At 41.3% G+C, this 18,002-nt stretch overlaps 2 protein-coding genes across 4 annotated transcripts in view; one reads left to right on the forward strand and one right to left on the reverse strand.

Annotated features, from left to right (window-relative positions):
• The window catches only part of LOC127455500 (tudor domain-containing protein 7B-like), a 42,722-nt gene extending 39,054 nt beyond the window's left edge, over nt 1–3,668 (reverse strand). For all 3 annotated transcript variants that reach the window (XM_051723464.1, XM_051723456.1, XM_051723482.1), the window contains exon 1: nt 3,533–3,668. The gene's annotated coding sequence lies outside the window, so the exon portion shown is untranslated. The remainder of the gene's footprint in view (nt 1–3,532) is intronic.
• Nucleotides 3,669–8,027: 4,359 nt separating this feature from the next.
• Nucleotides 8,028–18,002, forward strand: part of LOC127455491 (SH3 domain and tetratricopeptide repeat-containing protein 1-like) — a 30,190-nt gene continuing 20,215 nt past the window's right edge. The window contains exons 1-9 of the mRNA XM_051723444.1: nt 8,028–8,781; nt 9,062–9,130; nt 10,018–10,148; nt 10,317–10,422; nt 10,522–10,662; nt 10,793–10,991; nt 11,110–11,186; nt 11,978–12,173; nt 12,343–12,473. Of these exons, the coding sequence (XP_051579404.1) occupies nt 8,628–8,781; nt 9,062–9,130; nt 10,018–10,148; nt 10,317–10,422; nt 10,522–10,662; nt 10,793–10,991; nt 11,110–11,186; nt 11,978–12,173; nt 12,343–12,473 (1,204 nt within the window). The 5' untranslated portion in view covers nt 8,028–8,627. The remainder of the gene's footprint in view (nt 8,782–9,061; nt 9,131–10,017; nt 10,149–10,316; nt 10,423–10,521; nt 10,663–10,792; nt 10,992–11,109; nt 11,187–11,977; nt 12,174–12,342; nt 12,474–18,002) is intronic.

Raw genomic sequence — 18,002 nt, forward strand, 5'->3', positions numbered from 1 at the left:
CTTGTTTATTTATGAAAAAATATATAGGCCTTCTAAACTTGTTACTGAGCGAACACAGAGACTTCTGGGTCTGGGTCTAAATGTCAACTGGGTGAAAAACACACTTTTCCCCAGCCAGTAAATCTCCTTTTTAGGAGTTCATCTCGACTCTGTGAACATGCGCACGTACAGACCATTCTTCGGTGTCTGTCTCAGTTCAAACTGGGAAAACATTACCACTGAAGTCATTTCAGAGAATACTGGTGGCAGCATCCGCCGTCATACCATTAGGTCTGTTACACCCTTGTGATGGACACCCGACTTTCGGCACCTGGACAGGTGCGAAACAGGCGTGGCACGTCAACCGCCAAGAGCTACTGACTGTCTTTCTAGCTTTGAGAGCTTTTCATTCCAAAATCTTGAATCACCACATTCTGATTCGTTCGGACAACACAACAGCAGTGGCGTATAGAAGTCATAAAGATGCACTGGCCCACGCATGGCCGGCAAAATACAAGTCTGCAATTCTCCCGGTATGCCTTATGCATTCTGTCATCAGCAAAGTCTGAGTGGACATGGAAACAGTTCTGTTAATTGCACCAAAATGGCCCAATCAGTCCTGGTTTCCAGAGATGGTAGAAATATTGGACGGGCCTCCATGGGAAATACCGCTGTGGTATTTCAAAAACAAGGCATGATTTGAGCCCCTGCCAGAGCTGTGAAGCCTACACATGTGGCCTCTGAATAGAGCACAGCGGATGAGCCAGAATTGGCTCAGTTGGTTAAGAACACCATTTTACAGGCTAGAGCACCATCAACGAGATGCCTTTAGGCACTGAAATGGAATGTGTTCGCTAAGTGGTGCTTTTCACATGGCAAAGACCCAGTGAACTGCTCTATACCTGAAATTATTGCATTTCTTCAAGAGCGATTGGAAGCAAGGCTCACTCCGTCAACACTCAAAGTTTATGTGGTGACTATATCTGTGTATCATGCACCTGAAGCCGGCACCTTTTTAGGCAAACATGATTTAATCATAAAGTTCCTTAGGAGAGCGAGGCGGCTAAATCCCCCTTGCTCAGCTACAGTTCCGACTTGGGACCTAAATTTGAACCTAAAAGCACTCGCGGGGCCCCACTTCGAGCCTCTGAACTATGTTGAATTGCATGTGCTTTCTCTTAAGACCGCATTACTGCTGGCTTTGGCCTCAGCAAAATGGGTCTGTGATTTGCAAGCACTGTCAGTCGACAATTCATGTCTGGAGTTTGGTCCGGGTCTTTCAAAAGCCACTGTCAAACCCAGGTTACGTGTCTAAGGTTCTAACCACGCCTTTCAGAGCACAGGTTGTTCACCTTCAAGCCTTTTTCCCTCCTCCATATAATTTGGATGAGGAACAGTCCTTGCATTTGTTATGCCCTGTGCGAGCGCTACACACATATGTTGTGTGCACCCGCCAGTTCAGACTGTCTGACCAGCTCTTTGTGTGCTATGGAGGATGCACGAAGGAATGTCTGTCTCCAAGCAAAGACTTTCTCACTGAATCGTTGATGCGATCGCCCTGTCTTACGAGTCGCAGGTTGCGAATTGCCAATTTTGTATTAAAGCACATTCAACTAGAGGCATGGCCTCTTCATGGGCATGGACAAACGGTGTTTCCTAATAAGACATATGTTTTGCAGCAGGATGGTCTTCTCAAACCACACTCGCAAGGTTTTACAACCTAGTCATAATGTCTCTCTCTTCGCAAGTCCTCTCTGTCTAGAGTGCTTGCTGTTTCGTTGGCCAAACATAGTATTTTCATTGTAAATACAACTTCCTTCCCAACTGGGTTTGTGAAGGGGTTAATTCATACTATATGACCATTGTTCATATAAATATTCTGAGTGTTCCCCTCCTGGCTCACCATGAGGGTCATTCACTTGCGGCATACTCATGTCGGTTGCTGTCCCGCGGGACTGCGGCATCATGTTTCCTCTCTGGGAAGGTTATGTCATGTAGTGCAGCGTGATGGGACTCTGTTCCCCATAGCGTCAGCTTAGTGACACAATGTCAAGTGAACTGAATCGTAAGGGAACGTCTCGGTTACGTATGTAACCTCGGTTCCCTGAGATGAAGGGAATGAGACATTGTGTAAGATGGCTGCACTACAGACTCAGGGTTTTTTTTAATTATTCCAAGTTGTTCCGTCTCAAGCAAAGTTTCAGCGCTTTATAAACGGCAATGTTTTTTTCCCCTTCTGCTCTAGTGTGCTGAGGGGCTGCCATGTCTTGTATGTTTACTGTTACAATATTGTTACGAATGTTGCCTACGATGCTTACAAAAAATACAGCCTTTAGCAACATGATGAACAATACACTGCAGCGTCAGAATATAATCGCCAGGTGAAAGTAAAGTAAATAAGAGAGGAATATATTACTATTGAATACAACAAATCCTCTAAGTAATAATAGTAATACTGGAAAACATGCATTAATTATCTTTAACTAGATTTCTGTTTCATGAAACATTTTGAATGTACTTGTAGCACATCTAAACGTGGTCCGCGTGAGACACGGATATAACACGGAGACAGCGAAAGCCGTCCGGGTAGCGCACGTTGATGGAATAACCCAAACTTTGCAAATAAGGGTCATTAAAAACTAGCCTACCATTGCAATAAATGTACTTAGGGTTAAATTGGTCATGCCGGTAATAAACTGCATGCCTCAAAAAATTAAATATAAATAAACAGACCACGTGTAAACTTCCCTAAAGACATCCAGGTATTTTACATGGCAAGTCAAACAGTGACAGCTGTGTGGCATGCTATACTTCATTTTTCTAAACAGCATTTTTCTAATTCTTGCATAGTTATTATATAGTACAGTAGTATAGTAGTTTTTTTATGACCTAATTTTAATTGAGATTACATGGACTGTACCACAGGACTAGAATTGCAACAAAGCTATACAATGTGATTTAACATAGCAAAAAAGAAAAATGGTAATCAGTTACAGCACTTACAAACTTTCCCTTATATATGAATATAATTTTTAACCTAAAATCTTTATATTGAAAAATAAGTTCACACACCTGTCGCACCACATAAAATGAAAGAGAAAGTAATTTGTAGAGTAGCTAGACACGCCCTTTATACTGGACAAAAAAGTTAAAAGACGGTCGCCTTTAAAAATATAAGTTAGGTGACTTAATTTAATAGTTTATGTATATTTGCATCATGTATAAACTTTACAGTATGTGTTCAAGACTTTAGACCGGGCAAGTTTTATCCACGCCCTCCAGAGATAAACCCTCATTCTGTATCTCATATACGAGCATGTTTGAAAGTTACAATTAAATTAACGCAGTTTAATTTTACTGATCTGAACCTGACCCGATAATTAATCACAGACTGTTAAGTCTGTTAGGTTTTGCGCTCGCTCACTGTCAATAACAGTTAAAGTTGTAGCTAAAGTGATGTCAACACCCTTCTGTCTTCTCCACTTATACAGTATGCTGCTTTAATAAAAAGTGTCGAGTTACTTCTCCGATGTCTCCTGATCTCAAGTCTTACCGCTCTGTAGATGTGAGTCGGTCAGTCCGGTTAGTTGATAGCGACTTGTTCTGTCGCACTTGACGCTGTCTACTCTTCGCGGTGCGCCCGACCGTGTCCCTGTGCCGCAGACACCGTCAGTCCCGCTGAGAGCTGCTCGCACCATCCCCATCTGAAATTACCCGCAGGCCGCATGCGCACTACATACAGTACACCATAGCAGCAGGTACACACAACACAGATACCTAACTCAGACGATTAGCCACACATTATATATTTGCATTGTTATTTTACTATACACTTAACACTGTATTAATTGTAGCCTAGTGGTGTCTTTTCAGTTTTGCACAGATATTTACCAAAACAGTATCTGTGCGTGTGTGTGTGTGTGTGTGTGTGTGTGTGTGTGTGTGTGTGTGTGTGTGTGTGTGTGAAACCATGCAACAGGTGGATATTTCTCGTAAAGTTTCTACTGTGTATATCAGATAAAGAACTGGGCGAAATAAACAAATTAGACACAAAGTAGTCTTCCAGCAGGGGGCGCTTGTGGTTCAGAAAGCCGAATGCACACCCTGTTGGAAAATCCAGTTCAAACTGACAGCTGTGTTTTGGAACATGGTAGCTGGTCCAAACTGGTCCTTAGCTGGTCCAAGTTGGTCATGAGCTGGTCCAAGCTGGTCCTTAGCTGGTCGACCAGCTTCCATGTTCCAAAAATCAGCTTGTCATACCACCTTGAGCTGGTATGATAAGATGGTAGCTGGTCTAAGCTGGTCTCCCAGCTTGGACCAGCTCATGACCTGCTTGGACCAGCTAGAAACTAGCTACAATGTTCCAAAACACAGCTACCAGCTTACCTCGTATTGTGTTCAAAAAATGGGTACAATCTTTATGGTCGGGGTCAAATTGACCCTAATTGGATTCAATACAATTCCCCAAAAATCACACTATGAAAAACAACAAAGAATCAGGTAACAGTAAACCTTTAATATTAATACTTGTCACACATTACAAATAAAAAATAAAAATGAGATCATATGATGCATTTAACAACATTTATTTTTGGAACATTTTTGTTTTCACAGACTGTGAATTTTTTTTTTTTTTTTTACACATTTTCAAATATTATTTAACATTCACGCTTTCACAAACTGACATTAAATATTGCTGATGAGTGAAATAGATTGTTATGTTCCCTAAATATTCTTGTTTTTTGTATGGTAGGATCATTTTGTAAATGTAAGCAATTACTTTCGACGGGATGAGCACAAAGTAAATGTGGGCTTTCTGCAGATTCATTTCCTGCAGTACACATGTGGTGCTGGTTTTACTCTCATCTCGAGGGGGGCACACCTCACATATTTTTCTCTTTTTCCCAACAACTGTATTCACTTCTTGATTTTCTGTGGGGCTGGATACGCCTTCTTGAACTGATGCAACAACAGCTGCAGCCGCTGCTGATCGAGGTAGGTGGAAGCGCTTCTGGATCTTTGGTGTGATGAGTGCTTTTCCAAGCTCCTCCCAGAAAAGCCGACGTTTGTACAGTTTGCCCTCATTCCAGTCTGGATTGATTTCACTCCACAGGACAAAGGCATCATAGGCAGACACATCTAAAAGGGCCAACGGGCAGTCTTGCACTGGCAGCTGTAGGCTGATGTGACTTTGTCTAAATGGTCAACACCTCCTTTGGTGGAATTATAGTCCAGGATGACTTCTGGCTTCAAGTCTTCTCTTGCACTCAGTGATGCATCTTTGTGCATTGTACTCATTACAAGAACATTTCTGTTGCCGTTTCATAGAAAGCTAATTTTGAAGAATGCAGCATTCTGCCCTGCATATTCAGAAGCTCGCTGGGAAGCTCAGGCCTTTTTTTTTTTTTACATTTTTTATTATTGTTCTGATCATGGTCAGCTTTCGTTTCTGTAGCTCGACACCAAGGTGGTAGGATGTAAAAAAGTTTCAGGTTATGCAATGATCTTGCAGTCCTCTACTCATTTCAAGCACCACCCGCATCCCCTGGTTTTTCTCAGGTGCTCCACTTGGTGGCTTGCCTGTGTAAATGTACATATTCCATGCATAGCTTGATTTGGAAACACAGGCTGTCCAAATTTTGATGCTATATTTGAAACCAGTGTGGAAAAGCACCTTTTTGCCTTCACAGGTTAGTAAATAACCAACATAACAACATATATCAAAGAAATGTTTTTATTTTGGGTCTGTGCAGCTGCCTTTGAACATGAAAGTGTGTGGGTCAAAATGACCCACAAACATCATTGTATACAAATTCTATACAGACTTTCCACAACATATCTGTGTGTCCTCACTTTGCATGCATGTTTATGGCCCTGAATGAGGGAAAGTCACAAAATTTCCAAAACAAAAAACAAAAATAATATAATATTTCATATAGCTCAAAAATCAAAATGGGTCAAATTGACCCGCAACATAATACAAGGGTTAAGCTGGATTTTCCAGCAGGGCAATTAAGTTGCAATCAAGTCATTATGTCTTGGAGAAATCAGAAAAGTTTGCTACTAAATAATCTGTCTCAGTACTATATAACATAATAATAAAAAAATTAAAAAAACTACCTTTTCATAAATGACTGTGATTGAGTTCAGAGCAGAGTAAAGTAACAATAGCAACGGAAAACACGGGCAATGTGTTGCTTAGATGTCTCTGGACAATAATTTACACCTAAATAAAGATACAACAAAACTTCAAATACAATGAAGAGTTTAAATATGAAAAATAAGAATCATCCTAGCCAAGTTGCTCTCATTTCATATCAAGTTACAATAGCTAACTGACGCTATCTTGCGACTCAAAACGGTAATCATGATAAGGTCATTCTGCATTCAAATGGGGCCAATCCATAAACGTTAAAAAAAAACCTAACCTTTTAAGTATAGCTACAAGACGTAACCAATATGCAAAACTCTAAAATGACTGTAAAAACAGCGATTTAAACAACTTTACAATGCAAATAATACATGAGTTTTAACCAAATAATTAATGTAAGTGCTTTTATAGCTTCAAATTTCTACGGCATCACTTCCATTGTAAGTGCCTCACTGTGACCGTGATTTTTTTATTTTTATTTTTTTAAGGAGGGAGTCGAAATTATTCCTGTGGTTTATCACCATTGTGCCACAAATGCTGTCAACTGAGCTTAACTTGTAGCCTATTGAACCCTAAAACCCATTTCACACATGCTGCCAGGTAAATTACAGGAAAATCATTGGGTTGACTTTACTGGTAAATGTACCAGATGTTCACACATACCATCAAAATGGACATTTATAGGTACTAATGATACAACTTCTCATTAAGGGAAATTGCCACAGCAAAATTGACCAGTATTTTCAAAAGGGTCATGTTCATACATGACCTCTAACCTGAAAATTGCAGTACATTTTCTGGAAAATGCTTTATGTGTGAAAGGGGATTATGTCTTCCTCGATTTTGTTAAGGTTAATTTTGTTAATCACGATTTGTAACAGAATTGATTATTTTCCCACCCCTACTTGACAGTCATCAATCTGGTTTCAAAAAAGGACATTCCAGGGAGACTACTCTCCTACCAGTAACTGAAACCTTGCGACTATAAAAGAGCTAACTACAAATCAACTGTCCTCACCTAGACTGCTGCCATTGACACAGTGAACCACCAGATCCACTTGGCTGGTTCGTCATACAATACAGGCAGATTCTTCAAGGTGTCCTGGAGAGGAGAGGCATCCAAGTCACACCAGCTAAACACTGGCGTTCCTCAGGGATCAGTGCTTGGACCCCTCTTCTTTTCGATCTATACAACATCACTCGGACTGAACATAAAGGCACATGAAGCTCCAAAAAGCATATTAACGCAGCATAAAAGTAATCCATAAGACTCCAGTGCTTTAATCCATGTCTTCTGAAGTGGTCCAATTGTTTTTTTTTTTTGTGAGAACAGAACAAAATATAACTCCTTTTTCACTGTAAATCTTGACATCAGTAGTCTTCTTGGTGATCATGATTTCAAGCTCTATTACACTTCCTAGCAACATCTACTCAGCGCAAACATTAAGCACTACGAAGTGTAACCGAGCTTGAATTCTTGATCATGCCTATAGAGACTGCAATGGCAAGATGTGTAAAAAAAAAAAAAAAAAAAGGAATTAGATTTTGGTCTGTTCTCACCCAAAATCGATTAGATCGCTTCAGAAGACATGCCTTTATGTGATTTTTGGAGCTTCAAAGTTTTGGTCACCATTCACTTGCATTGTGAGGACCAACAGAGCTGAAATATTCTTCTAAAAATCTTCACTTGTGTTCTGCACAAAAAAGAAAGTCATACACATCGTGGATGGCATGAGGGCGAGTACGTTTTTGTTGAACTATTCCTTTAAGGTCGCTCTCATCTTTAGCATTATTTGAACAGTTTAGAAACACAGCTGGATGAGAAGTTTTAAATGAAGTGGATAGAAGTAACCATCACATATGCTACGAATGGGGCATAAACATTATAAGCTCTGCGAGTCAATCTTTGCATTGACATAAACTTGTCTAAGGCATGTTCATTATGTTACAAAAGCCTACTATATTTAAAACCTATAATAATAGCTTTAAACTCTCTATTCCTACAGTCTTTAAGCCAGCCAGAGAGGAAAGGGAAACTGACACTTCCTCCGATGTGTATTGTTGGCCAAGTTTTTTGAGCTCAATCACACAGACACACCTTCACAGCAAGTTAGTTTACTCTCAGAATCAGTACAAAAAGGACCAGGGACGCTTATTTGTTCCTTTAAACTCATTGTTTACTCAATATGTGATTATTAACTTTCGTTTAAACTGCGTGTGCCAAGGTCACATTTATCTGAAACCCAAAATACCTACTATGTAATGCCACCATCTCTTTCAGCGACTCCTCCACAGGTTTGGGCTGAATGTAGAACTGATTCTGGATATACGTTAGGAAGAAAAACAGGAGACATTTGAGTCTCATAATGAGGTGTTAATCTACGCTCTTAAAATCAGTTCCGCCACTTGTGCGTTTTTATTTGGTGTCAGTGCGATGAGCGCGTGATAGAGAGAGCGCACAGGCATCTTGATCTGCGCTGAACTGATCTCTGACGTGATGTCAACCGCTACTCTTGGAAGTTCATTCAAAACCGGGAACGGCGTGGAGTACGATACGGACAACAGTCGGTCGATACGTCGACAGCTTTCAACTGAGTACTCACACAGTGAATTGGACAATATTATGGACACTTCAACAAGTAGAGATATGGGTAAGTAGCACTAACACCAATATAGAGAATAATACAAAATGTAAAAATATAATAATGGATTTTATATTTATTATTATTATTATTATTATTATTATTATTATTTTGTAATTGTCACATACTTGTATTCTCAACAAATAAACTAGGTGGAGGTTTTTAACATCTACTACCCTTTCAAGAGCACCTTATTGGCCACACATTAGCCTATTATGATCAATATATCTCGACACCCAACAACCTCTCCTGTGATGTATTAACATTTATGAGCTTATGAACTTTTCAGATTCTAAAACCTCAAGAGGAAGTATTAAAGGTACCTCAACAGCCTTAGAGGAAGACAATATACCAACAGGTAATAACATCTGCCAAACTTCCCAATCCAGATCGCTGTGTGTATAATACATTTACTGAATATTGTGTTAAAGTAGAAGTTATCCAAAACTCAGACAATAAAACATTTAAATGGTTAAAAAGGTTTAATTGGCTTTGGTGACAATACAAAGTCACAGAGTAATGTTCTGCCATTCATAATGTTCCTAGTGTTCAAATATTTGATTATTATGAGATTAAACCAAGAAGGTTGTGACACCATTAAAGAGATTTATTGACATTAGCAAGAGTGGGATGGTATTGCGGCATCCCCACAGTATAATGGTTGGATGCACTTAATTGAACTCTGACCTGCACTGGTGAAACTTAAAAAAGAATAAAAAAAAAGTAACTTTTAGAGATAACACCTTGGACTTTGCGAAGCTCGTCGAATGTCACTTATTAACCCCTCTGTTAAACACAGCAGTGAAACATCACATGATTACGATTTAAAACTAAACTATGACTTAAACCTGCTCCATACTGCTCTTGGAAATGTTCAAAAGTATGTTATAGCCTATGAAAAGAAAAATTGTCCATATCTCAGATTAGAGTAGAACTACAATTGGACAACAAATAAACTAGGTGGAGGTTTTTAACATCTACTACACCAATGTAGTAGATCTAAATGTCAATATCTCAGATTAGAGTAGAGCTAGAATTGGAATTTACAGCTGTGTATAAACATTTGAGTGGTTCATGTCACCTTACAGGAAATGATCTGCCTTTTCATCACTAAATTACTAGCTAAATGATTTTCCTTACACATTTACTAGAGCCGACGGAATATTTTTGTCATGTGGTGGCTGTTGGTGTTGGATGCAATAGTAGAAATGGGGCTTGTTGACTGTAAACCTTTTCCTGTTGCAGTGTTGGCTATGCAGCTGGCTGTAGTGGAGGGACCGGATCGACTTCCTGCCGATGAGGGCACACAGGAAGTACTGTGCAGGAAACTTTGTGTGCTGGAAGCTGACCTCACAGAGGTCACAAACCTAATTTCTGTACGTTCATCACTATTTAGAGTACATACATAATTATCAAAACCTTTATTTGTTCTCAAATGTATTCAAATGCATTAAAAGTGGGAGATTATTTTACACGTGTGTAAAATAAGTTTACTGAAATGTGCACTACTGTACACACATCATATTGGCTTTTTTGTTGTGTAGGAACTGTCAGCTCATCTGGTATCCATCAACAGTGGGGAAAGAACTATATATATCACTTTTAAAACCTTTGAAGAAATATGGAAGTTCAGCACATACCACAGATTGGGTCTGTTACCATTTCAATGTTCCCATCACAGATATACTAGTCAGCAAGTACTTTAAACAGAGTCAGATGGCTTACCAAATTTGGGGGAATTTTCACCAGGTTTACTGGGTCAGTGTATGGAAAATCTTCTTATGGACCAGGACTTCTGGTTAATCTTCCTGGATCAGGACTCAGGAATTGAAATCTCAATCCAAGAAGAGCCATTAAATCTGATGTATAAAGGCTTTCTAATGCAAGAAGGTACAAAACATAAGCGTTGATGATCACAATATACTTAAATGGCTTGGAATATTAATCATTACTGTTATAGGCAGTAAAAGTGGCTGTAGGGGCTATTTCTAATAAAAACAGTATTTTGTTTACTTTTCAGGGTCCTTCTTTGGATGCTGCACTGCAAATCAGATATTCGATAGCTCTACATCAGGAAGGGACCTTTACGTGGAGAAGGGAGATATTGCCCTATTTGAGCCTCCATTCCTAAGATCAGGGTGGACAGTGCTGTCCTTAGCTGATGGATCTAGGGGAACCAAACCAAAACCAGCCCTGGAGCCAGTCATTCCCTTTCATGAGTATGCGTTTCATTCTGAATTTCATTTCACCTTACTGTTGTTATGAAATGAACAGAGTACACAGAACTAAAAATAATAGATTTTTCATTTTATTGTATAACATTTTATAATTCCCAAGGTGGTTTCTAAAGTCCTGCCCGGAGAGTATATTAGTGGGTGGACGAAAAGACACCACTGACCTTCCATTCCAGATTGGTGAGAAAATGGTGAAACAATGAATGTGTTTACATGCATGCCAAAATGCTCATAACTATCAAAAATCAGCTTATTTAAAAAAAATCAAACAACCACATTTACATGAGACCTGAAATCATCAGGTTATTCTTAGCTTTCGACATCAAAATGTAAGCAGTCATGTGGATAGCACTTGTGCACATTGAATGGGCCAGTAAGAACACCTGTAAAGGTGTTTACATGCAATGCAAAATCGGGTAATGGGCAAAAATCTATGTGTGCTGATCAGTTATTGCTTAAACCGTTTTTGACCAGTGTTGGGCAAGTTGCTTAAAAATAGTAATTCACTTCAAATGACTAATTATTTCTCTTAAATTTTAATCAGATTACTTTACTAACTACTTAATTGCAAAATTAATCACAATACTAATTACTTTTCTTTTAAGTTACTTTCTAAAACACGTTTCCACTCAACAAATTCAAAATAGTGTCTATATTTCTTTGTTGTTTATTGTTATACAAAAGTCACACACTCAGCACCTCACATTTCTCCTTCACATGACTAGTTGCAGGTCATAATTCATGTATACTACATAAATAATATATTAGAAATAAGCATAACCCTATAATGTACTTCAAAGTAATTAAATTAATTGAAAGTCATTAATTGTAATCTGATTACAAGAATTTAAAATGTAATGCATTACACTACTTTTTGTTTACAAGAAAAGTAAAAAGTACTAAGCAAATACTAACTAATTACTATGTAATTGGATTACACCCAGCACTGATTGTAACTTTACCTCTCACAGCAGTAGGAGTCTGTGAGACCACAGAGGAATATGATGCCAACGGGCCAGATGAACTGAGCTTCGAGGCTGGTGAACGGATCATCATCCTTGGCCTGCTAGTGGCATGTTTTGAATGGTTTATAGGAAAATTGGAGAGAACTGGGGATATTGGACTCATCAGGACCCACCTGGTCAAAGCAACCGATTCCTTTTGTGAGTAAGTGCTTGTGTGCAAGTTGCCTTGAGAAAATGTCTCTGGAAACTGAATTCTTGTTGCTTTGACCTCATGGATTTTTAAGCTGTAAAAAATTTGTAATGTGGTTTGTGACAAGAGTCTATTTTGACAGTTTTGTACATGGTAACTGTATCCTGCTGTTATTCCACAGATCATCTGAAATTTTCTTGAAAGACGAGGACAGGCAAATTGTTACCTTGGATCAGGAAAAAATTAAAGAGGAGACTATTACTTTATTGAAGAGATCATGCCAGTGTGATGTTGGCACAAACTACAAACTTGGTAAGACAATGTTTACTTGCCATTAACAAATTAATTATAACTTTTAAATCAGTATTGGTGCTATGGAAAAACTCATAAATGGAGCTAACAAATGAACTAACATAATTATTTCAGAAAGAAAAAGGGATGCAGTTCGTAACTGACTAAACAGATAGAATTACAGGCACAAAGTAACTATGACAACACAGCTGAAGTCTTTTAAATATCCTGCTTGTAAGCTTTTCTTTTGTCTGTTCTAAGTACAAATAAGCCAAGATCATTAACCACCTGATTGCTCCACCTTTGGGAAACTGAACTGAAGATTTAGAAACAAATTTGTCACTGTAAGACCAAGTGACCTCAACAAATAACACCAGAACGAAGTAACCAGCACTCTTTAGATTCAATGTAATTTAAACAGAGGCCATCTTGACAATGAGGACATACTAAAAAGCTTTAAATAAATACATCAATGCAGTTGCTTGCTTAGTTTCCAGGGAATAACTCTTGGTGCCCTAAGACCAGGGATCACATTGTTGGAAATGCAGGTTCCCTTTCGTAGGAACTCGAGCTGCGTAATCGCATTGGGACACACCCTTAAGCGACGCTTCAAAGGAGCTATGTCATGGGCTTCATAAAGGCGCTCACTTCGTGCCATCGAGTTGTTCAGTGCACAATCTCGTCTGGCCCGTGTTGTACCAACGACTCACATCGAAGCGAGGATCATTATTATTCTCCCTTTTGAGTGGCAACACAGGACGGAATGTAAGAAGCGACTCACGTCGTTTTATACAGCGTAATTTCAGAGCAATTTTAATGTGGTTTTTCCCAAACATTACAAGGGTCCAATGGGAACAGCGGCACTGTTCGAGGCTGGCAATTTCTCACCACGAGGTGTTATCCCCACTTGTTCCAGTTCCACGGCCCCCAGATTGGAGCTCCGTGTGCGGGGGCAGTTTGGGATTTCAGCTTTGTGTCTAAGAAGATTGGAGTTCGAACGGACATCAGATTCTTCCTTGTGTTTGTCGCGCTCACCTTGAGTGAAAGTACGAGTCTCATCAGACATGCTTTGAGGCCTAGCTCGGTGGCCATTTTCTGATGAACAAGCGTGCGAAAGAGTTACCATGCGTGTCTTGAGCCATCACTATTAAAAACGCTGTATGAGAGAATTAGTCATTCGAAGGTAAGGAAACAAATGGGCCTCTTTGTCCCTCTTGTCTTTTTTGTGTCGTTCTGGGAGAATGCACATAATAATTAATTATAATTTTTTTTATAATTTTATTTATTTATCACACATTATACATTCACACATATAGAGTGAAATTCTTTTTTTCAGAGTGCAGGGTCAGCCATGATATGGCACCCCTGGAGCAGATTGGGTCAAGGGCCTTGCTCAAGGGTCCATCAGTGGCATCTTGGCAGTACTGGGGCTTGAACCCCTGACCTTCTGATCAGTAACCCAGAGCCTTAACCGCTGAGCCACCACTGTCCACTGCATAAGGCAATGGAGGAGCGGCCTCAGCCTTTCTCTCTCCCGGCCATAGAACGAGGGGGCTGGAATAAGAGAATATTCTCCAATGGAGTGATGGGGAACCAACACGCGAGCGCTTCGTCTGTGCCATTATTCTGGCCGGCATTCTGACGAGACAAGAGACACACACTGCTATCTGTGCTCGATTTTTCGGTGGCGGCATGGATGTCATTCTTTTCAGTCAACTTTTGGATCTACACACGATGGTTTTGCAGTCCAAACAAGCACCGACTCTGAGCTAATATCGGCTCCATTTGGAATTTCCCTCGTGCTGGGGAACGAGTTGATCAAGGTGATGCTTTTGTTCGTGAGAGTGTTACACGCTATCTGGGTACTACACATTTTTCCCCCATTATATGTTGGGACCGGTTTAGTTATAACCCGTTTTTTCAGTACACCAATTTAGCTCAGTCTCCCCCATAATTTACGCTGGCGAACGTGCATTGAATATTTTCAGCTTGAGTTTTGCCTCTGCCTCCATGACCAAGGGTCTCGGGCACACGTAATGTAACTCAGTGCATGATAAAAATAGGTCTACACACGAGCCTGACAGGCTTGCTGTGTAACGAAGGATGAGCCTCTATTCAGTGAACGAAATTGGACCGTATAAACGGAGCCGTTTCTCTCCTGTTTGCCCTTCGGTCAGTATCGGGATGAGTTCACCGTTGTGCATGCCTCGAATGTCCGACAACCAGAATATTGTTCAATTTTCCCCCATAGCTTTCTGGGGAGTGAACATTATAAAAATCTTTTTTTAAACCATTCCTGAATTCAGCCTCTGTCTCCATGACCAAGGGTCTCGAGACATGCATAACAGAATTCGATGTTCATCAAGCACAAGTGTACACAAAACACACAGTGAACATAAGCACCACACGTTGTCCCCCCATAAGAATGCTGGGACCGTTGTGGCGAGCCTGCTTGCTCTCAAATCCCCGACATGTTCGCACATTCTTCCCCGTTCTATGCTAGGTAAGATTATTTATCTGGCTTCCTCTGCTGTAAATACATTCAGAGTGACTGCTTTTTATAATTGCCTGATTGTATTCGGCCTCTGTCTCCATGACCAAGGGTTTCGGGACATGCATAACAGAATTCGACATTCACTGAACACTGAACATTGAAGTGTGCACAAAACATACAGTGAGCATAAGCGTCACAAGTTATCCCCCCATAATGAATGCCAGGGCCGTTGTGGTGAACCAGTTTTCTGAAATAAACATTCACCCAATGTTCATACACTTTTCCCCATTCAAATACCAGGGAAAAGGTTTATTCTGTCAGCGTCCCTGCTGTAGATACATTCAGGGCGCTCATCATTTATGCCTAAATACAATAAAGGCAAAAACATTATCAAATTCCCTTCAACCAGCCACAGTATTAGGGGAGCGAAGGCTTCCCTCCGCTGTGCTGCTGGTTTGGGGGCAGTCACCAAAAGTAAGCCAAGCGTGCCATCTAGTGGTTACAGGTCATGCTGCAGGCAAGAGCCATGCATTAATCCCACTGTCTGCCCATCTGTCCTCTTGGCAGCAGCTGAAGGGCATTTCAAACTGGGTACTTTGAACGATAAAGCATGGTTGTGTAATTCAGTTCAGGCGAACTCTGCTAGGGTTGTTCCGACAGATGTTTCTGTTTGGGAAGCCCCGTTTTTGATTCAGGAAATTAATTCAAAAGGGGCAATAGAGGAGATTCCCCCTTCTCAGAGAAAGTGCGGCCATTATTTTCTGGTCCCGAAAAAAGACGGCAGCTTGCATTCCATTCTGGATTTGAGACGTTTAAATTCCAAACTAATGAAATGTCAATTCGGAATACTGACAGAAGCAAATAATGTCACAAGTGCAGCCGGGGGACTGTTTTGTGACAGTAGATTTGAAGGACGCTTATTTCCATATTCAGATTGTGCCAGAGCACAGGTGCTTTCTCAGATTCACTTCTGGGGGCAAAGCATATTAATTTTGCGTCCTTCCGTTTGGACTTGTTCTGGCACCATACACTTTCACAAAGTGCATGGATGCAGCTTTGATGCCCTTGAGGCTTCAGGGTATCCGTGTTTTGAATTATCTCGACAATTGGTTGGTACTAGCCCACTCGGAGACTTTTGCTGCTCCGCATCGAGATATCATTCTCAGCCATTTGAGCAATATAGGGCTGTGTATAAATCTAGACAAGAGTGTCCTGCTGCCAAGGGGTGGAGCTAAATTTGCGGGTGATGCAGGTGATGGAGGCGAGTCTGTCTACAGTTCACATTCTGTCATTCCGCCAGTGTCTAGTGTTGTTCAGAGTGAGATGTGTTCTCCCTGCAAGAACATTTCACAGGTTTTTGGGGCTCATGATCGCAGCTTCCACTGTCATTCCCCTGGGCATGTTGCATGCAAGACCTTTTTTAGTGCCAGATGAACTCCACAAAGGGACTTCAACCACTGACGCAAGCATTCCGTCTCCTCAAAGTGACGCTTGGGTGCTACCAAACTCTGTCACCATGGAAACGGACCTGCCTTCTGATGTTGGCCGTTCCATTGGGACAGGTGTGTCACCACAAAGTAATAACAATAGACGACACCTCCACGGGTTGAGGCGCTGTATATAAGGGTCATCAAGCTTGTGGGGTTTGGATCGGCCAGTGGCAATATTGGCACATAAACTGTCTGGAGATGTTCACGGTGCTGCTGGCATTAAAGTTTTTCCTCCCGGAGATTCAGGGCAGTCATGTCCTTATACGGTCGTACAACAGGATGATGGTGTCCTACATCAATCGCAAGGGAGGAGTGCATTCTCATGCTATGCTGAGGCTGGCATGTTACATTCTTCTGTGGGCACGGGACAATGTGCTGTCTCTACGAGCCGTGCTTGTTCCGGGTCAGTTGAATTTGGCGGCAGATCTCCTGTCCAGACAGGGCTTGATGCCCAGAGAGTGGACATTACATCCTCAGATTATGGAACAAATCTGGAGAAGGTTTGGCATAGCGGAAGTGGATCTGTTTGCTTCGAGCGAAACGTCACACTGTCCCCTCTGGTTTTCCCTCTTGCCCCCGGCACCTCTGGGCATCGATGCGTTGGTGCATCAGTGGCCGACAATACGTCTTTACTTGTTTCCACCGATCAGTCTGCTACATGCAGTTCTGCAGAGAGTTTGGGAGGATGGGGTTCGGCTTCTGTTTTGGCGATCTCAAGTATGGTTTTCGACTCTGGTCTCTCTCCTGGAGAAAGTGTCTTGGGAGATTCCAGTCAGAACAGACATGTTGTCTCAGGCTCGGGCCAGCATTTGGCACCCTCAGCCAGACTTGTGGAAATTATGGTTATGGCCCCTCAAAGGGGCACTCTTTTGAATGATGGGTTATCCTCCACTGTGGTAGATACTATTTTGAATGCTAGAGCTCCATCAACTTGGAAGCTTTATACATTCAAGTGATGTAATTTAGCTTTTTGGTGTACAGTGCGGGGTGAAGATCCAGTTCACTGCCCTGTCAGTACAGTGCTGGATTTTTTGCAAGAGCGTTTTGGGGCCGGGGTTTCCCCGGCAAATCTTAAAAACTATGTTGCCACTGTTGTGGCTGAGCATGCACTTATCAATGGAGTCTCTTGTGGTAGACATTCTCTTGTCTCTCGTTTTATGCACGTTCCTTTATGGGATTTATCTGTTGTTTTAGAGGTGCTCTCGGGTGCTCCGTTTGAGCCCTTTGCAACAGTCGCTGATAAGTTTCTGACTCTTAAAACGTCCCTGCTGGAGGCATTGGCATTGTTTTAAAGGGTTGGTGATTTGCATGCCCTGAAGGGCCGCTGTTTGGGGAACCGCCATGTGGGACAACGGACTTCCCTGTTGCAGGTCATTCCTAGCATTCGCCACGGAGCTCAGCCGAGTGTTCGATCCGGCCCTGCTGCAGAGTGGATCAGCCAGTCAAGCTGTTTCCACACTGGGGGATTCCGGAGCCCACGGAGGCCATTCTTCTGCCACTGTTAGTGCTCACAGCCACGGAGGTTGTTTCTCTGTCACTGCCAGTGCCCACGACCACGGAGGTCAT

This window comes from Myxocyprinus asiaticus, chromosome 2, assembly GCF_019703515.2.
Source record: "Myxocyprinus asiaticus isolate MX2 ecotype Aquarium Trade chromosome 2, UBuf_Myxa_2, whole genome shotgun sequence".
Lineage (NCBI taxonomy): Eukaryota > Metazoa > Chordata > Actinopteri > Cypriniformes > Catostomidae > Myxocyprinus > Myxocyprinus asiaticus.